General features: G+C 43.4%; 2 protein-coding genes across 7 annotated transcripts in view; one reads left to right on the top strand and one right to left on the bottom strand.

Annotated features, from left to right (window-relative positions):
• CHD9 (chromodomain helicase DNA binding protein 9) overlaps positions 1-9,740 on the bottom strand; it is an 86,537-nt gene extending 76,797 nt beyond the window's left edge. For 4 of the 6 annotated variants that reach the window (XR_012582506.1, XM_074551213.1, XM_074551217.1 and 1 more), the window contains exons 1-3: positions 9,602-9,740; positions 2,389-2,466; positions 597-685 (exon numbers count right to left, since the gene is read on the bottom strand). The gene's annotated coding sequence lies outside the window, so the exon portion shown is untranslated. Of the gene's footprint in view, positions 1-596; positions 686-2,388; positions 2,467-7,718; positions 7,808-9,419; positions 9,528-9,601 lie in introns of those variants that run through there. The other 2 variants (XM_074551214.1, XM_074551215.1) reach the window with 2 other exon arrangements.
• On the top strand, positions 5,960-11,058 carry LOC141730829 (uncharacterized). Its single transcript, XM_074551254.1, has 3 exons — positions 5,960-5,976; positions 8,975-10,081; positions 10,445-11,058. The coding sequence occupies exons 1-3, from the start codon at positions 5,960-5,962 to the stop codon at positions 10,509-10,511; spliced, it is 1,191 nt and encodes a 396-aa protein (XP_074407355.1). The 3' UTR covers positions 10,512-11,058.
• The last annotated feature ends 4,822 nt before the right edge of the window (positions 11,059-15,880 follow it).

Here is a 15,880-nt window from a genome sequence, read left to right as displayed (position 1 = left end):
GTAGCTTTTTGAAAAAATCACATTTTCTATGGAGTCTTTTGTGGGTTTTTTCCCCTATTGAAGTGCAGGTGTGTGTAATACCACACAGTTTCTTCAGACTAAGTAGGGTTTATGTTATTGAGAAGAAGTGTTATTTGTTTTGATTGCACAAAATTCAGACCCTTTGCTTTGGTTGCATTCCAAGTTAGAATAACTTTCTTTCCAAAACTCCAAATTCCAAAGAGGCATGGCAAGATGCACAGTTACAGCCCTTAGAACTGTGTATATATACATATATATATATATAATCAGACAATGACTCTCAAATCACAGACCAATTCATAAATTCTTTACCTATATACCACTGTTTCTCTCTCTGTAATACTACGAATTAGTGATTTAATTAGAGCATTCATATTTAGACATATGAATTCCAAACTTTAGTTATTAGCTTGGGTCAAAATTAAGAGCTAGCACAGGCACCTAATGAACCCTATACTGTTAAAGTTCCTGATGAACCTTTAAGACAAAACTAAGTTGCTGAAATCTTGTAAATTAAAAATATATTACAAGATAATTAAGAAAATGGCCCAAGTCAAAATACAAAATATTCTTACCCATGAATATAGAACACATCTCTTGAATGAAGAATTGAAAAGCTCAGAGCTGTGTTTTAAATCCAGATGGATACCTCATCATCAGAGACCTGAAAATCAGGGATGTCAAATAAGTCACACAATAACCAACTTCAGGAGTGTACATTCAAATGCAATACCTGAAACTCCAAAAGATACCATAAAACCAAGAACAGCAGAATTAATACACAATCACTAGCAGCTATGATTTTATAAGTGTCTGGTGAATAGGTACATATTCATTTTGTAGGACTACTAAAAATAACCCAAGTCTACAAACCCCTTAGGATGAAGGGTAGTTTGTGCCACAATCCCAAAAAGTTTAGGCTGACTTTAAGTACTCCAAACCAGCAACTGCAAAAAGAAAAGTTTTGAGGTTATGTTTCAAACCTGTCAGTCTGAGAAGCCTGCACATGTCTCTGAACAGCAGTGAGCTGTTCCACTCTGACAGTGGACCTCAATGGGAACTGACAGTGCCTTTTGGGGAGAGAATACCTGCATGACAGTTTTATCCTGTTCCTTGCCTTGGCACAAGGTACAGGAGCTCAATTTCAAGAGGTTCTCTTTTAATCTGAAAGAGGCTTCAAAACATCACAAAGTTTAAGGGAAAATGTGTGCAGGGGGGTTCTAGGGCCGCTGTGTAAAAGCCTCAAAGCACACAAAACCACCCTCTAACAGTGAAAGACAGACAAAGTTTGTATATGAACTGAAATTCTACACCAGTGTGTTTTTCCATTTCAAAAATATGATTATTGTGTCCAAGGCACCAAACATCCTCCAATTCCAATACAAAGATTCCTGTCTTCCTAAATACAGTTTTGTGATGCCAAAGTCTTTAACATTTTTGCAGAACTATTACTGCAGATCGATCTTCAAACTTTGTTAAAAGATAATATAGCATATAATACTGCATTGAGAAGCTGATTTTAACAAAATTATTTCCTCTCCCTACATCTTTGAAACAATGCTTTAACATATGTGGAAGACATAAATTGGTTATAGCAGCTACCAAATCCTCCAATGTTCCAGAAAAAAAAAATTATCTGGTACTAATTTGGTACATAAATTGCTACATTTATCCTCCTCCTATCCACTAACTTCCCAAGACTTTTTCCAAGGTTGCTAAATAAAATGTCTCTGCTCTGCAATAGGGACACTTCATGCAGAGAGGTATTTTTCTAAAATTCATATGATACAAGCACATACCCAACATATACCTAGGGGAAAGTTGCTAAAATACCTTTATCTTTGCTTACCATTTATGTGAACTGATGATAATTTTGTATCAAAACAGACAGAAAACTTGCTCTAGATGTTCCCTTTTTCTAGACTGGAAATCCCATCATACAAACAGAGCTCCTGTCATGCACAACTCCTCTTCACATCCAGAAATTAGAAAGGAGTTTGAAACTATTTAACTGTCAGGTCCTGTGCAACATTTTAATCTATTTTTTCTCTTGTTTTCAATCTCTGCTTATTTAGAAGTTCTTTGTTGGCTAAATAAAGTTAAAGCATAAAGATTTCACAATATATACAGTAACTGAATAGAGGCATTCAAAACTTTTGTATTTGACAAACAAAAAACTGAAAACTTGCAATCAAGTAATTTATTCTACCTGTAAGAGTTCAACAGTAAAAAAGAAACCTAATTCACCTGTAGCTACCATATAAGACAAATGCTATCTTAAGTTCTTGGCTAAAACAGCTGTGTATTCTTCCTCAACTGGATTGTTCTTGAATCCTCAAAATAAAGAGGAAAAAAGGTATTTCTTACTCTTTAGAACAGTGTCCACTTGCTTGAACAGCTTCCAATATGGAGACAATTTTGGAATACTTAAAAGTTTGAAAAATCCTACAAAGAAGAAAAAAAACATATGTAACTAGATATACATTCACCAGGTCTGCAATACATTATTCTAAATGTGAAATACAAAAAAAAATACTTCTGACAACAGAAGATTTACTAATGATTATATAAAGTGCCAAAGAGAAATCCACACAAAAGGAATGTAGAGCTTTTATAAGCTCCAAAATGGGATCTCCACAGATTCTCACATAAGCTATATTGCATGTGAAGTTTGAAATATACATATATATGCATGTGACATGTGATATGTTAAAAAATTACTAAATGTTAAGCATTACTCTTACTGAAAAAATAAAAAAAAAGGCAAACAACAATATTTTGGCTTTTTCTCTAAATAGCTGCAGGAGGTGTCAGAGGAGGGACCAGGCTCTGCTCCTGGGGCCCAGCAATGGGACAGAGGAAGGGGCAGGAATGGTGTCCAGGGAGTTCCACCTGGAGATGAGCAAGGAGTTCTCTGAACAGCCCGTGGAGTCTCCTTGCTGGAACATTCCAGAACTGTCTGGACACAGCCCTGTGCCTGTGCTCTGGGGAATTCTGCCTGAGCAGGGGGTTGGACCTGGTGACCCACTGTGGTCCCTTCCAACCTGCAACATTCTGTGAGTCTGTGATTCTTATTTTGGACACTAAACCACAAAATTTTATACCCATTTTCTAACAGGAAACAAACAACTCATTTCAATTAGTTGAGAATGGCTACACAAATTTCTATTTTTTTAAAACATCATGTAAATTTAAATAAAACAGTTTAGTTTTGCACAACATCCCTGTGTGCTTTTATCTCTTCAGTCTTGGCAAATACCTTTAGAAAATTTACCAGCACCAGCTGAAGACATTATTATTTTCAAATACCTTCTTCACCTTTCTGCCAAAGGTTATTGCCCTCAAAGCACACCTGCAGAACAAAACATGTAGGTGTGCATCTGCTGCTTCAGCATATAGCCTCCCAATTTAGTTTTAACCCTTCCTCTTGTTTGTTTAACAGACTTTGCATGAAAACGGCAGAAATGTATATATACTTTTTATTTTGTCATTTATATCCTGTGGGCATTAATTGCAATAAAGGGACAATAATAATGCGAGAATGACAACATGTTAATCAGCTGCTATTTACAGAAATCTAGAAAGATACCAGGAGTTTGGAATACCTTATTGCAAAGCACAGAGTTGATCCCCAAGTCAGTTTATTTTAATGAAAACAGCTGTTAGGAAGTTCATGTGTTTGGCCACCAGACTACTGAAGGAATCCATATTAGTAACCAGTACTGCTCACACAATACTGCAATTTTGTTTCTCTAAAGTGTACCTGTGGAGATTTTCAAAAATTTCAGGATTTCAATGATTTCCTTCTAATCACTTTCTTTCTAATATCAATAACAAAAATGTCCCATGTTTTGTTCTTCAGATTTGAATTCCACTACACCCAACCTTTTTTCCTTTTAGTGTATCTGTACAAAATACAAATGTCTTTGGACAGTCTCTGTTGGAAGTTTAGTTGTCAAAAGAGAGTAACATACTCAGTGTAATGTATTTATAGTTTGCAGTTTGCTTCTGGTCACTAGCAAGAGTTACACAAACTTCCTTGTAAGTTTAAAAAGAAAACCTTCTGGTGCTGCTGAGATTTTAGATGCAAACATTACAGGCTATCTATTGTTTTGTTATCAATTTCTGTGTTACACCTCAAATTAGAACTACGAAATATATTTCTGAATTCCAGTATTTTTCCTCAAGAACATATAGGCCATTTTAAGATACAGAGAAATATTTGCATTAAAAATCAGAAAAAAACCTTTTTATTTTCACATGTGGCCTAAACCAAGATTTCATTACAAAACATAAGAGGCAGAAGACTTCAGAGCACAGCCCTCTTTCAATTCACAATCTGATAATACAGTATCTTCCAATAATTCTCATGTTCTACCCTGATAAGCATCTTTGGGAACTACTGCAAGTTTATAACCTGGAAGTACCAACTAGAACAATGCAAAGGATTGTGCCTGTTTTACAGATGCCTATGGGTCCTGACTGATGAGTACAGACAGGGGTGAAGGCTTGAAATAGACAGAAATCTGCACTGGGGAAAAAAAAAGCACAATTTCAAGTCTTTCATGTAGGTGGAAGATATAACTACAGTAGCTTTACTACAGGGTAATTGAAAACAAATTTATTGTATTGAAGTGTCAGATTTCTGATAACATATGGAATATCAGATGGGCATGGCATATCAGATATTCATGGCATTACACAAATGAAGCCTTTCTGAAGCTTAAAAGTTTCTTCACTAGGGTGTTAAGTATCAAATGTAATCAACCCATTTCTCTTCAAAAGCCATTTCCAGAACAGATTTTGGAGGAATTCCTGAATTTTAGTGACCAGTATAAAAGAGTGAACAAACCTTTCAATACTGCTTATGCAGTACAAGCAAAGTGCCCAAGAAAACACTGCAGACGGAAACAATTTGGTAACCAGAGTTACATTTTCTAATATGACTCAGATAAAGAACAAAGTCAAAACTACTATTTGTCTCCAGAAAAAGGATGGGAACATTTTTCCATCTTCTTGCAAATTCTAACTCTTGATTTAAGATTAAAACAAAAATATATCACTTACAAAGAGAAAGATGCATGTACACTGCCAGCCTAAAGACATTAATATTTGGCAGCACCTGGATAATCTGCATGAATGAAGTTGAACATTTCAACACATCTGCTCACTGACAGATGCCACATCTTACCAGAATTTCTGCTGAATTCTGACTTGTAAAAAAATGCTTCCTACCTTGTAACATTTTTCTTGCAGCTTAGAAAGTGAATGTATTGTAGAGTCAGCACTGCAAGTGGAACTTGGATCCAAGGTGCTTCCAAAAGTAGCCTTTTACTTCATCACTAGAGCTCACTCTAAGAGGTAGCAGAGCATACATCTGAATTCTGTTACATACACATTTTAAAAGTACTCCTAAGGTCCTTGTGTTTCTGAAGTCAAGATAAATTTTCATTACCCACACTGTTAAAAAATATTTAGAATTGGTCTTCTGCAAGTTTTCAACACTGCAGTTATGCAAAAACACAGTCATTGTAAGCCACATAATGCTTTTCTCCTGTAACACTTGTAGGAAAAAATACTGCTTAAAAACTGTCTTTCCTCCTCGCACTACTGTAAATAAGAAAGTTGTGTGTTCAGCTGACTCTCACATTTATGATCTGGTCAGATTAAACATGGGAATCTTGCTGCTCCTTCAGCCAAAGCAAAAGCCGCAAATACTTTTCAGTTGCTGTTTCATCAGCAAAATAATCACTTCTTATCAGGACAATTTCTTTTGCTGAAGGAGAAAGAGAATACCTCAACAATATAATCATGTTAACTATCAATTCTGGAAGGTTTGACTAAATACATAGCTGGTTTCTCCATCACCCATTCCCATGCACTCGGCCACCCCAGGTTCCTGAGGCTGCACTTCTGACTACAGGAAGAGCACTGGGAAATGGAACGGGAGCACAGGTAAGTGTGAGATTTCAGTCTCCATGAAGCTCACTGCTCCATGGAGTGACAGGGCCAAGGCCATCAAAAGGACAACTCCAGATAGGTGGATGGAAGAATATAAAGTATTGACAAAATTAGGGTTAGGAAAGAATCTGGGTGTGATGGGCTACCAGACTTCAGTTAAACACAGCAATGTTTCAGCTGCATGATTTATAAACACAAGTACCAAGCACTACTGAGAATTCAGTTCATCTATAATGGTGGAAACACAGAGAATGAATTCCTATTCATCCTATTCAGTGATGAATAGGATATGCCATTTGAGTCCATCCTAAATTGCATGAAAATTATCAAAGAAATGCACTTTGGGCACGTCTTTCTACTAGACTGATACAGAAGAAAAAAAATGCACTGTAAGGAATCTGAACCTATAAAATATGGAATTGTCCAGCTTACCTGTACTTTTAAAGTGTCTGAAGGATACACAGACCATAAATATAGGGAATATTTTTATTGTAAGATACATTAAAAAAAAACCCTGAAAACTAACCTATAAACCAAACAATGTGCACTTACTTACTTCATCGGTTTCAAAACAAGACTATTTTAAAGCAGCAGGTCAATCTTTTGGGTTTAATCTGCCTGCATCATTAACTTTTCTCACTCATAAAAGCAAACAAATTAAACTTGTGTGCTTTAGGGTCTCTATAGTGTCTCAGTAGTGGTTCATGTCATACATCTTTTAGATAACACCACTAAGAATACTTTTTAAAAACCAAACTCTGCTTTCATCATCATTTTAGCATAACTGAATTCTTGGATAATCTTTAGCACAAGCAGCTCATGAGAAATGAGAATGTGCTGAGACTCCTCAAAATTCCTGAAGAACTCTTCAACTTCAAATTCCACTTTTTTTACAGTAAAAATGATAACCTTACTCTGAGTGGCATGAATTAGTATGGCTTCACCAGGAAAGGCAGCACAGAGTTGTATAAATAGAACAATTTGGTTAATACAAATAAGCAAGTTAGCACAAAGTAAAACAGCACAGATGCACTGTAACTCCTTAGGGGCCTGCCCTTGTGATCTTATAAATGCAAAGGAAATTGATGCAGCTGACTCACTAACAGGGACAGAAAAAAACTCCTTCACATTTACTTTAAGGTAAGAGAGTCCACAATGGCCCTCGACCACAGAGCTGTTGATAAGTGAAGCTCACATCCTACCTTGCTTCCCACCAGCTTCTCCATCAGCCTGTGGGTTATGGGCAAAGGGCCTGGCACACTGATCCCTGCATTGGTTAACATTCAAAAACCTGTCTACTAAATTGTGCTCTTTGGTTTACACAATCTGGGCATTGAAGTCCATGGCACACTGGAAGCCTCATCTGACAGATGTGGGAAGAATGAAAAAGTCATTATTAGTTACAGGTGTAAGGTGTTGGGGCTGTCTAGAAACCAGTAAATGAAAAAGCTATTAATTTCTACTCTTTCTTTAACAGTTCACAAAGTCTAAGATAGGAATAATTATTGATTTTAAGATACTTACTTTGTGAAACTAACAAAAAGTTGATCTGTGCAACAACAAACTAAAATTCAGAGATAGGATAAAAATCCAAATTTTGCTCCAAAATGAGCAAAATATATTAATATATTTTAATATTTTATAAAATATATTCATATTCTGCCTTGAAATACAAGCACATGTATAACTGCACACCAATGATTACATGTGAAACAAGGTGAAATAATTGTTTTTACCTCACACCTGCCAACTTGGAACTTGATGGTGTCGAATGATCCAGGTTTAAAAACAGTTGCCGTGAGCTTTCAGCAGGAGCCTAGTTCTCCTGAGAGAGGAGAGTTACTTTTTAAGGCTACTTCTTAAAAGTCTCAAAAAATACACAAGAGAACTAGAAACCCTATCCTGTCACACAGATTGTTACTTTGTCCCCCATGGGTAGGGATTGTAACACTGAAGGGTCCATCTCTCTTCTGCATGATGGAGGGACACCCAGCTGTATTTTCTCACACGGATGAAGTTAAATGGCTTTCCTAACTGAAGGAAGTTCTCAGCTGCTCAAGATTCAAGGCACTTATGATACAACAGTGAGGAAAGCAAACCATTTCCTACAAACTGAAAGTGTGTGCATCAAGCTTGTTGTCAAAGCTATCCAGCCAAAATGAGAGAATTCAAAATCCTTTCCAGATGGTTTTTATCCCTGTTCACAAAAAATTTGTGTGCAAAGAAGAGGTTTTAACCTTTCAGTGTGTTAAGCCTCAGAGGGAAATGTGACCATCTCCCCACTTCACTGGAATAAAGATGCATGCCACCTTTCCACTCAGTGCCATCTACCAACAGCACCGAGCTGGCCTTGAAATCCTCTCCTCGTCATCCCTGGAGGAGGTCAGCTTGCAGCCCCTTGTGGGAAATCACCAGTCTGTAAATTCTAACCCTGCACTTTGACAGACAAATCCCTTTTTAAGTCTCCACCCATGCAGTGGGAACCTGTGGCCATGCACCACCAGCTTTCCTCAGCCCAGGAGGAGAGCAGAGTGCTTGCCCATCTCCATCTCTCCCGGACACACCTCACCCACTGCCAACCCTCCCTGCCACCTTCCCTTCCCCTGCTCCCACGGAGGGATCATGCTGGGGTCAATCCAAGCCAGGGGGCTGCCAAACTCAGCTCCTCTTTTTCTTACTGCTTCTCTTGCCCTGGGAAATTATTTTAATTCCTCCCTCTACCCACCGCTATTCTCTTGTGTGGTGAGAAGCCGGGTCTGCCATGCCCACTGTTCTGCCTGGGTGGCTCTGCATCCCTTCCCTGCCTCGCACTCCCTTCCCAAACGACACAAGGTGGCCGGGGATATTTTTACCTTCCCTACCTTCATCCACCCAACCCTTTTCTCCCACTGCCACCTCCTCGGCGGGGGAGAGGGACATGCAGCCTTTCCCTCTGACTCCCCTAAGGAGACCAGCCCTCTTCCCTTCGCCCTGCCATCTTCTTACCTGTTAGCGAGCAGGACGTTCAGGCTCTCCCCCACCCTGAGACCCCGGCAAGGCCCCAATTCCTCCCCTCCAACTTCACCCCCACCCCCGGCCACCCCTGGGCGCCGTGGCGGGGCCGCGGGTGGCGGGGCCCGCATCCTCGGGCGCCCCCGCCGTCTCCATCCTGCCCGCTCCACCCGCGCCGCCCCCGGGAAAAGCCTCGCCTGGCCGCCGCCCCCCTTCCTCCTCCCACCCACCTCCGCCGGCGAGGTGCGAGGGGCCGGCGGAGCCCCGCGCCCGGCGGTGGCGGCGAGGGGCGGAAGCGGGCGGGGGCGGCGGCGGGGAGAGCCCGGGTGCCGAGCAGGCCGCGTCGCGCCGACCCCGGCGGCAGCAGGGGCGGGCAGGGCCGCCGGGGCCGCCCGGTGTCTCCGGCACCTGAAGCGTGGCCTGCCCGTCCCTCCGCACGTACTCACCGCCCGGTTCGCCATTACGGAGCCGCCGCCGCTGCCCGGCAGGAGGCGGCGATGCCCCACGCCTGTGACAGCTCCGCGCCGGGGCGGCCGCGGGCGGGCGCGACGGCTTCCCCTCCCCCCCGCGGGGATTCCCCCCGTGTCCCCCCCCCGGGAGCCGGCGGGCGAGGGCGGCACTCACTCACCGTGCGGTGTCGCAGGCCGGCGGGCGGTGCGGGCGGCGCTCGGCGCTGTCCCCGCTCCTCCCCGCGGGCGCTGCGCGGGAGGGGCCCCGCGCGGGGGGGGGGCGCAGGGCGGGGGGCGAAGTTTCACTCGCTCCGCGCCGCGACCCCAGCGGCCCCAGCGAACCCGCGGGGACGGGCTGGGGGGCGCATTTGCATATTTGTCACCCCCGCGCTGATTGGCCGCCCGCGCGGGGGCCGCCGCCGCGCGCTGACACGGCGGCTCGGCTCGGGAGGGAGCGGCGTGAGGGGAGGAAGAGGCGGGCGGAGCGGGGACGGGGCGCGGGAAGGGGCGTGCGCGGGGCGGGGATGCGCGGGGGGCGGAGAGGGGACCCGGGAACGTGCGAGTTCCCTTCCCGAGACACCTTCGCCCTCCCGCCGCAGCCCCCGCGGGAGGGGCAGCCCTGGCGGGGCGGGGGCGGGCGGCGCGGAGCCGGCGGAGCGGTGCGTGCGGCGGGCTGGGCACATCCAATATGGCCCCTGCGCCGGGAGAAGCCAATCCCGGGCGCGGTTACTCCGGAGGCTCCGGCGGAGGCCGGGCCGGGATGCGGGGCAGGCCCCGGGCGGCGGCGGGGGGAGCGGGGATTTTCCCTGGGAAAGGGAAACTTGGCTCTCCGGCGCGATTTGGCGAGGCGCTCACGCAGCCACTCCGGGCGCCCCGGCCGTGCCTCCGTGGGAGCGCGGCCGGCAGCGGGAATGCCGCCTTGGCTCCGGGAAACCACGGGGGCGCGTTTGACACCGCGCTGGGGATGGTGCTCGCCAGCCAAGGCTCTCCCTCCCTCCCTCCCTCTCTCTCTCTTTCTCCAGGCAGAGCCCGTGGGCTGGCAGCTCAGTTCGTCTGACCCAGCGGTGGCATCACCAGGTCTTCCATTGAAAGCCAAGGGCTTGCAGGGAGAGCGAGGGGAATTCCCGCCTGCAAATGCAAAGGTGGATGCCAGGCAGGACGAGTGTAGCCTCAGGTACGCGGATCAAGCCACTTTGGAATACATTGAACACGCTAACAGGGCACATACATAGCAGCAAAGTTAACTATAAGCCTCTTCTTTTACATAATGTTTTTTTCAAACTTATTAAGATGAAGTACGTTAAACCGCAAGGATTGATTTCAGAATCAACGTTTAGAAGTAACCATTGCCAAAAACACTTCAGTGTTATCTGAAATAACTTTTCTTTTTGAAGGGTCAAGCTACAGAGCTGTTACAGGACTCGTTTCCCCGTAGCAGGACAGCAGAGCAAAGAGCTTGAGGGGAGAGTTTCTAGCACAGCTGAAGTGAGAAGCCTTTTTGTGTCTTGCCTACAGCTTTATCTACTTTGGCAAATAAGTAGAGAAAAAAAAACGGAAAAAACCCCACTTTAGTTGAACAGTTACATAACTCTTCTGAGTTGACCTAAAGACTAAATTAAGAATTCTAGGAATACAAGACAATTCCCAGTCAGGATTATATACACTTGGATATTGTGCATTTGAGGACTACAGGCGCAGGGGCCATCAGAAATCTCACCCTACGTCTTCCATTCCTTGCTAGCAGGGAACATGGGATATACTTCTGGTTCTCTCCAACCTGTTGCTTCTATTGTTAGGATATTATTTAAGGCAAGTTTTGTCATTATATTAAGTATCAGATTTGTTGTGTATCTTATGTGCTTGATTATAATTATAATTCATTAATTGATTACAGAATTTTTAAATAGTTTGTCTACTGAGATTCTGTGGCTACAAGCATAAGGTAGGGTCTTACTCAGCATTAGTTTAGAAGACAAGCCTTTAAGCAAGCTGCTTCAATGTTTTGGCTTTACAGTACTTTTGTCTTTCTCCCTAGCTCTCAATTCCTTCATCACAATAACTCCAGTCTTCCTCTCAAACTATTCAGAAGACTATTGTTAATATTTACACTAAACTTTGTTTTTACTTTCTTCTTTTAGCCAGCCCCATAATTTCCCCTTCTCTCATTAGCAATTAAAAAAAGTTTAAAAAATAAATATAGCTGTTGTGTTTTTTGTTTGGGTGGGTTTTTTAAAATCCTAATGGCTTCTAAATCAGAACTTTCATTTCTCTGCTCCTCTAACCCCCATAAAAGAAATAAGCACATACTTCAATGGAAAAAAGTTGGCCTTCACCCTTTTATTAGGATTAGCCAGCTGGTGGTAGTACTTCCTTAATAAAGCTATCAACAGCAGTGGAACAGTGTGAAGGGCTCTCAGCCCTGGAGAATGGCAGTGTCATACGCTGAGAGCACAAGCTTGGAATCATAAATCACATGAATGACCAAAAATAGGATCATGTGACTGGTTATTCTGCTGCTCAGAAGGACATTGAAACTCACGAGCACTTCATGTTTGGATGTATCCTTTTAGAATTTAGAAAACAAAGAGGTTAAATAAATAGATATACAGAATTAAATAGTTATTTTTGGTTTAGGCCTCATTTTCTTAAACATGTCTGTGTCACATCACTTTCAGAGATGACTTTTACACAGCGTTAATTTTTGTTTCCATCAAAACTTCTGATATTTTACGTCACCACCCTGAAATCCTATTGTTGTTTCAAGCAATCAGAATTTTGGCAAGTTTTATACATTTATGGTATCTATTTTCTCAGCACTGCTTCACAAGGTAATATATTGTCTTGATCACAGTGTATTGGTCACTTTTTTGAAATGTTGGGTTTGGTAAGAGTGAACAAATACCTTGCCCCTCCACTCTTTTTTTTTTTTTAATACATTTCTTCAGATGTCTCACATACCACAGATTCAGAGCACATGCATTTTTTAATGTTCTTGGTTCCCACAGAACTATAGTGATTTATTCTGCCTTAGGATTTACCACATGTGTCTTGTAACCCATTGTAGCCTATAGAGGGAGAGGTCCTCTGTACTCAAAGCAAGGACACTCATCCTTTATCCTTCTGTAAGCATGGAATAAAATTTTGCAAGAAAAACTCTAACAGAGGAAACCAGTTGCTGTACTTTCCTGTACTTGGGTTATCCATGGAAGTTGCTGCAGAGGTGTTGAGGTCAGGGCTCAAGTGACCCATTGAATCTTGAGGTAGGAAATGACCTCTGTGATCACTGAGTCCAACCATTGCCCCAGCACTGCCAAGCCCAGCACCAGCCCATGTTCCTCAGTGCCACATCTGCATCCCTTAAATCTCTTTGGGAATGATGACTCCACCACATCCCTGGGCAGTCTGTTCCAAACCTTCCAACCTCCTAGGAAGCTCTGCATCCCTCCCCTGTCCAACCTTTACAACACTCTTGGTTTATAAACTTTTTCTAATCTCTGATCCAAACCTTCTCTGGAACAGCTGCAGGCCATTTCCTCTTGTCCTGTCACTTGTTACTGAGGAGAAGAAACCTCCCCCCACCTGGCTACAACCTTCAGGTAGCAGGAGAGAGCAATCAAGTTCTCATTTAACTGACTGTGCTGCCGAGACTGCTGTTGCCACAGTGACTGCTTTGATCCTTCTCCAGCAGCCACCCTGTGTGACCTGGGGAAGCAGAGAGCAGCGAGTGCACGGATTGCTGTGTTGGAGCAGCTCTCCCTGTCTTTGCTGATGTGCTCCAAAAGCCTGATTGGGGTCTGGGATGCAGCTGAGGATCTGCAGTGCCGCACAAAACAAACCCTCGCTGAGATGTTCAGCTGCTCAGTGTGTGCCTCTGCAACCTGCAGCGGGAACAGGGAACAGAGCACTTTATCCAGGGAGCTTCTGGAGCTGTTAACAGCGCTGCAGGGTGAGGGGCTCTGCTCACATCATTTTGCCTGTGAATACATTCAAAGTCACATGTTCCCACAGGGTTCAGATGGGGAGCTCTGCTTGTTTCGTTGTGCTGTCACGTGGCAGTTTGTGGGTTTGTGTGAGCCGGAATGAACGCTGGAACTCCTGCAGGGAGCAGCTATGCTGTGCACCTGCACATCTGAAACACTGCAGATGCAAAGGAAGTACCCAGAAGCAGATGGTTTCTCTCATGTCCTAGCAGAGGCAGATGTGAACCAGAGTATCATTATAAATCTTTTTAGATTAGGACAAAATTTAATTTTTTCATGGTGCTTGAGAACAATTGCATCCAAGGATATGTGGATCAGAAAGAGTAGCTGGAATTCTGCATATAAACCTTTAATACTGTGATAAACAATTACCAATAAATATCTGGTTGCTAATTAAATATGCAAATAATCTGCTTTATGAAATGGAAAGCAGCTAGAATGTTCTACTTTTACTATGTCCTAAAAGTTTACCGGGCAGCTGGATCCTAGTGATGTAAATAGAGTTAACCTGCAGTTAAGGCATCAAAATGCTGGTTTCTGAAACTATTTTCATTGTCTTTTCCTCAAACTCCCACATCTGTGTCTGCTTACCACAATGACAGCCACAAGTACATCGTTAATTGATGAAACACTAATGATAGTACTGAAATCTGTCATGAAATAGGAGGCATGAAAGGAGAACATTTTAAAGCTGAGCTTACTGGAATGTTATTTTTTCTACCACACCATGTTTTTCATTAAGAAACTTATAAAGCACATTTTTAGGGTAATTCCTGGCAGTGCCAAATTTTGGCACTGCCAGGAGTGCTAAAACTTTCAGCAAAGGTTTTGTGCTTTGTCTTTAGAAAGAACAGAAGTTTGTATCTTGATAGGCTGAGGTTGTGTATCTAGGTGCTCTGAAATTTGTGAGTTGAGGTTTAAAGTGTAGTCTGTAAAGATCCCATTCAAAGAAGAAGGTGATACAGGACCTCCTCTAGACTCTTGTGTTAGGGAGAAAATAGCCAGTTAAGCCCAGCTGAAGGTTTTGATGACCACATGGATCTCACATCCCCTGATTCTCTCTGGTCTCCATAAGGCAGCACTGAGGCCTCATTGCAGTTTTCTGTAGAGTGGTTTCACTAGGGAGAAGTTTTCAGGAGAGAAAGAGCAATTACAGCTGTACAAATGTGCTTTTTTGCTGTTTTTATAGTCTGTGAGCGGGAAGATACACACTGATGTCTTTACAAGCAGTTCAATGGGTGCAGGTATGGGTGTTCACCTCTGTTCACTTCGTCTCTGCTAACTTAAAGCAGCAACTTCATTGCAGAGCCCAGCCAGCCTGGCTCCTGAAACTGACAGCTGGGTCTGCACAAGCCTCAACTTCTAAACTTCAGGGTAAAATGACAGGCTCGAGAGGGAAATATGGGGTAGGTGGTTTGGGAAGGCTGTACAGCTTCCAAGTGCCTCAGCCAATGGGAAAAGGAAGAGAGCACCATGGGGCCAGGAATTTAGGGTGAAAGGAGGGTGCGCCCTATGAAACCTCGAGAGAGAAAACCGTGCAGGCATGTGCCCCAGGGGACTTTCTCCCTTTATTTGAATAAAGATGCAGGACTTCTCTGTCTCCTTTGTGGACACTGGCTTGTCATAGTGTAATTTTTCCATACAAAAGCCCCAATAAAAGTTTGGTAAAGAGTGGAGAAAATAAGTGTATTACCCAATTCTGAATACTAGATCACACAACACTTCAGAGTAGTTGAATAGTGAAGGGTGTGCAGTTTGTGGTGATTGGGATGGGGCTGGCCCAGCCTCATCCCCAATGGGCACAGCTGTGAGCAGCAGGTGAGCAGCACTGACAGCAATGAGCCATGGAGTGCCCAGGGGCACTGAGCAACCACCAAAGGGAGCAGAGGGCACACAGGGGCAGGGCATGGACAGTGAGGGGCACACAGGTGCAGGGCATTAACAATGAAGGGCACACAGGTGCAGGGCATGAACTGTGAGGGGCACACAGGTGAAATGCATTAACAGTGAGGGGCACACAGGTGCAGGGCATTAACATGAGTGGCTCACAGGCACAGGGCATTAACCATGAGGGGCACACAGGTGCAATGCATTAACATGAGGGGTATAAAAGGTTGGGCTAAAGATCGAGCAGGGCAGATGCTTGCAGCGTTCTGCAGTGGTGTGATGTTTCTCTGCATGGGCTGAGGCTTTCTGAAATTGTTAGTACTCTGTTTGTTGTGGCCATCTCAACTGGGATGTATGCTGTGACAAAAAAGAAGTTTAGAAACTCTTCAGGGAGTCTGAACGTACAAAATAGAGGTAAGTTATTAATTTGTCAGTTGCTTATTGTACTGTAGTAGGGAGGGAATTCTCCTTAAGGAAAAACTATTTAGATAGTTGATAGTAATTGTAAACCCTAAACAATAGACTTTGAGGGCTTGTCCCTGTAGCTCTACTAAACTTTTTGAGGTTGTAGCTTGTGGACTGCTTTCAGTC

This window comes from Zonotrichia albicollis, chromosome 13, assembly GCF_047830755.1.
Source record: "Zonotrichia albicollis isolate bZonAlb1 chromosome 13, bZonAlb1.hap1, whole genome shotgun sequence".
Lineage (NCBI taxonomy): Eukaryota > Metazoa > Chordata > Aves > Passeriformes > Passerellidae > Zonotrichia > Zonotrichia albicollis.
This window is presented reverse-complemented; position numbering and strand designations above follow the sequence as displayed.

Bases quoted from the DNA above. Each gene is read 5' to 3' on its own strand.
- LOC141730829 (XM_074551254.1), top strand. The intron at 10,082-10,444 runs GTGCGTGCGGCG...CTCTTTCTCCAG, and splicing joins GGCGCGGAGCCGGCGGAGCG to GCAGAGCCCGTGGGCTGGCA.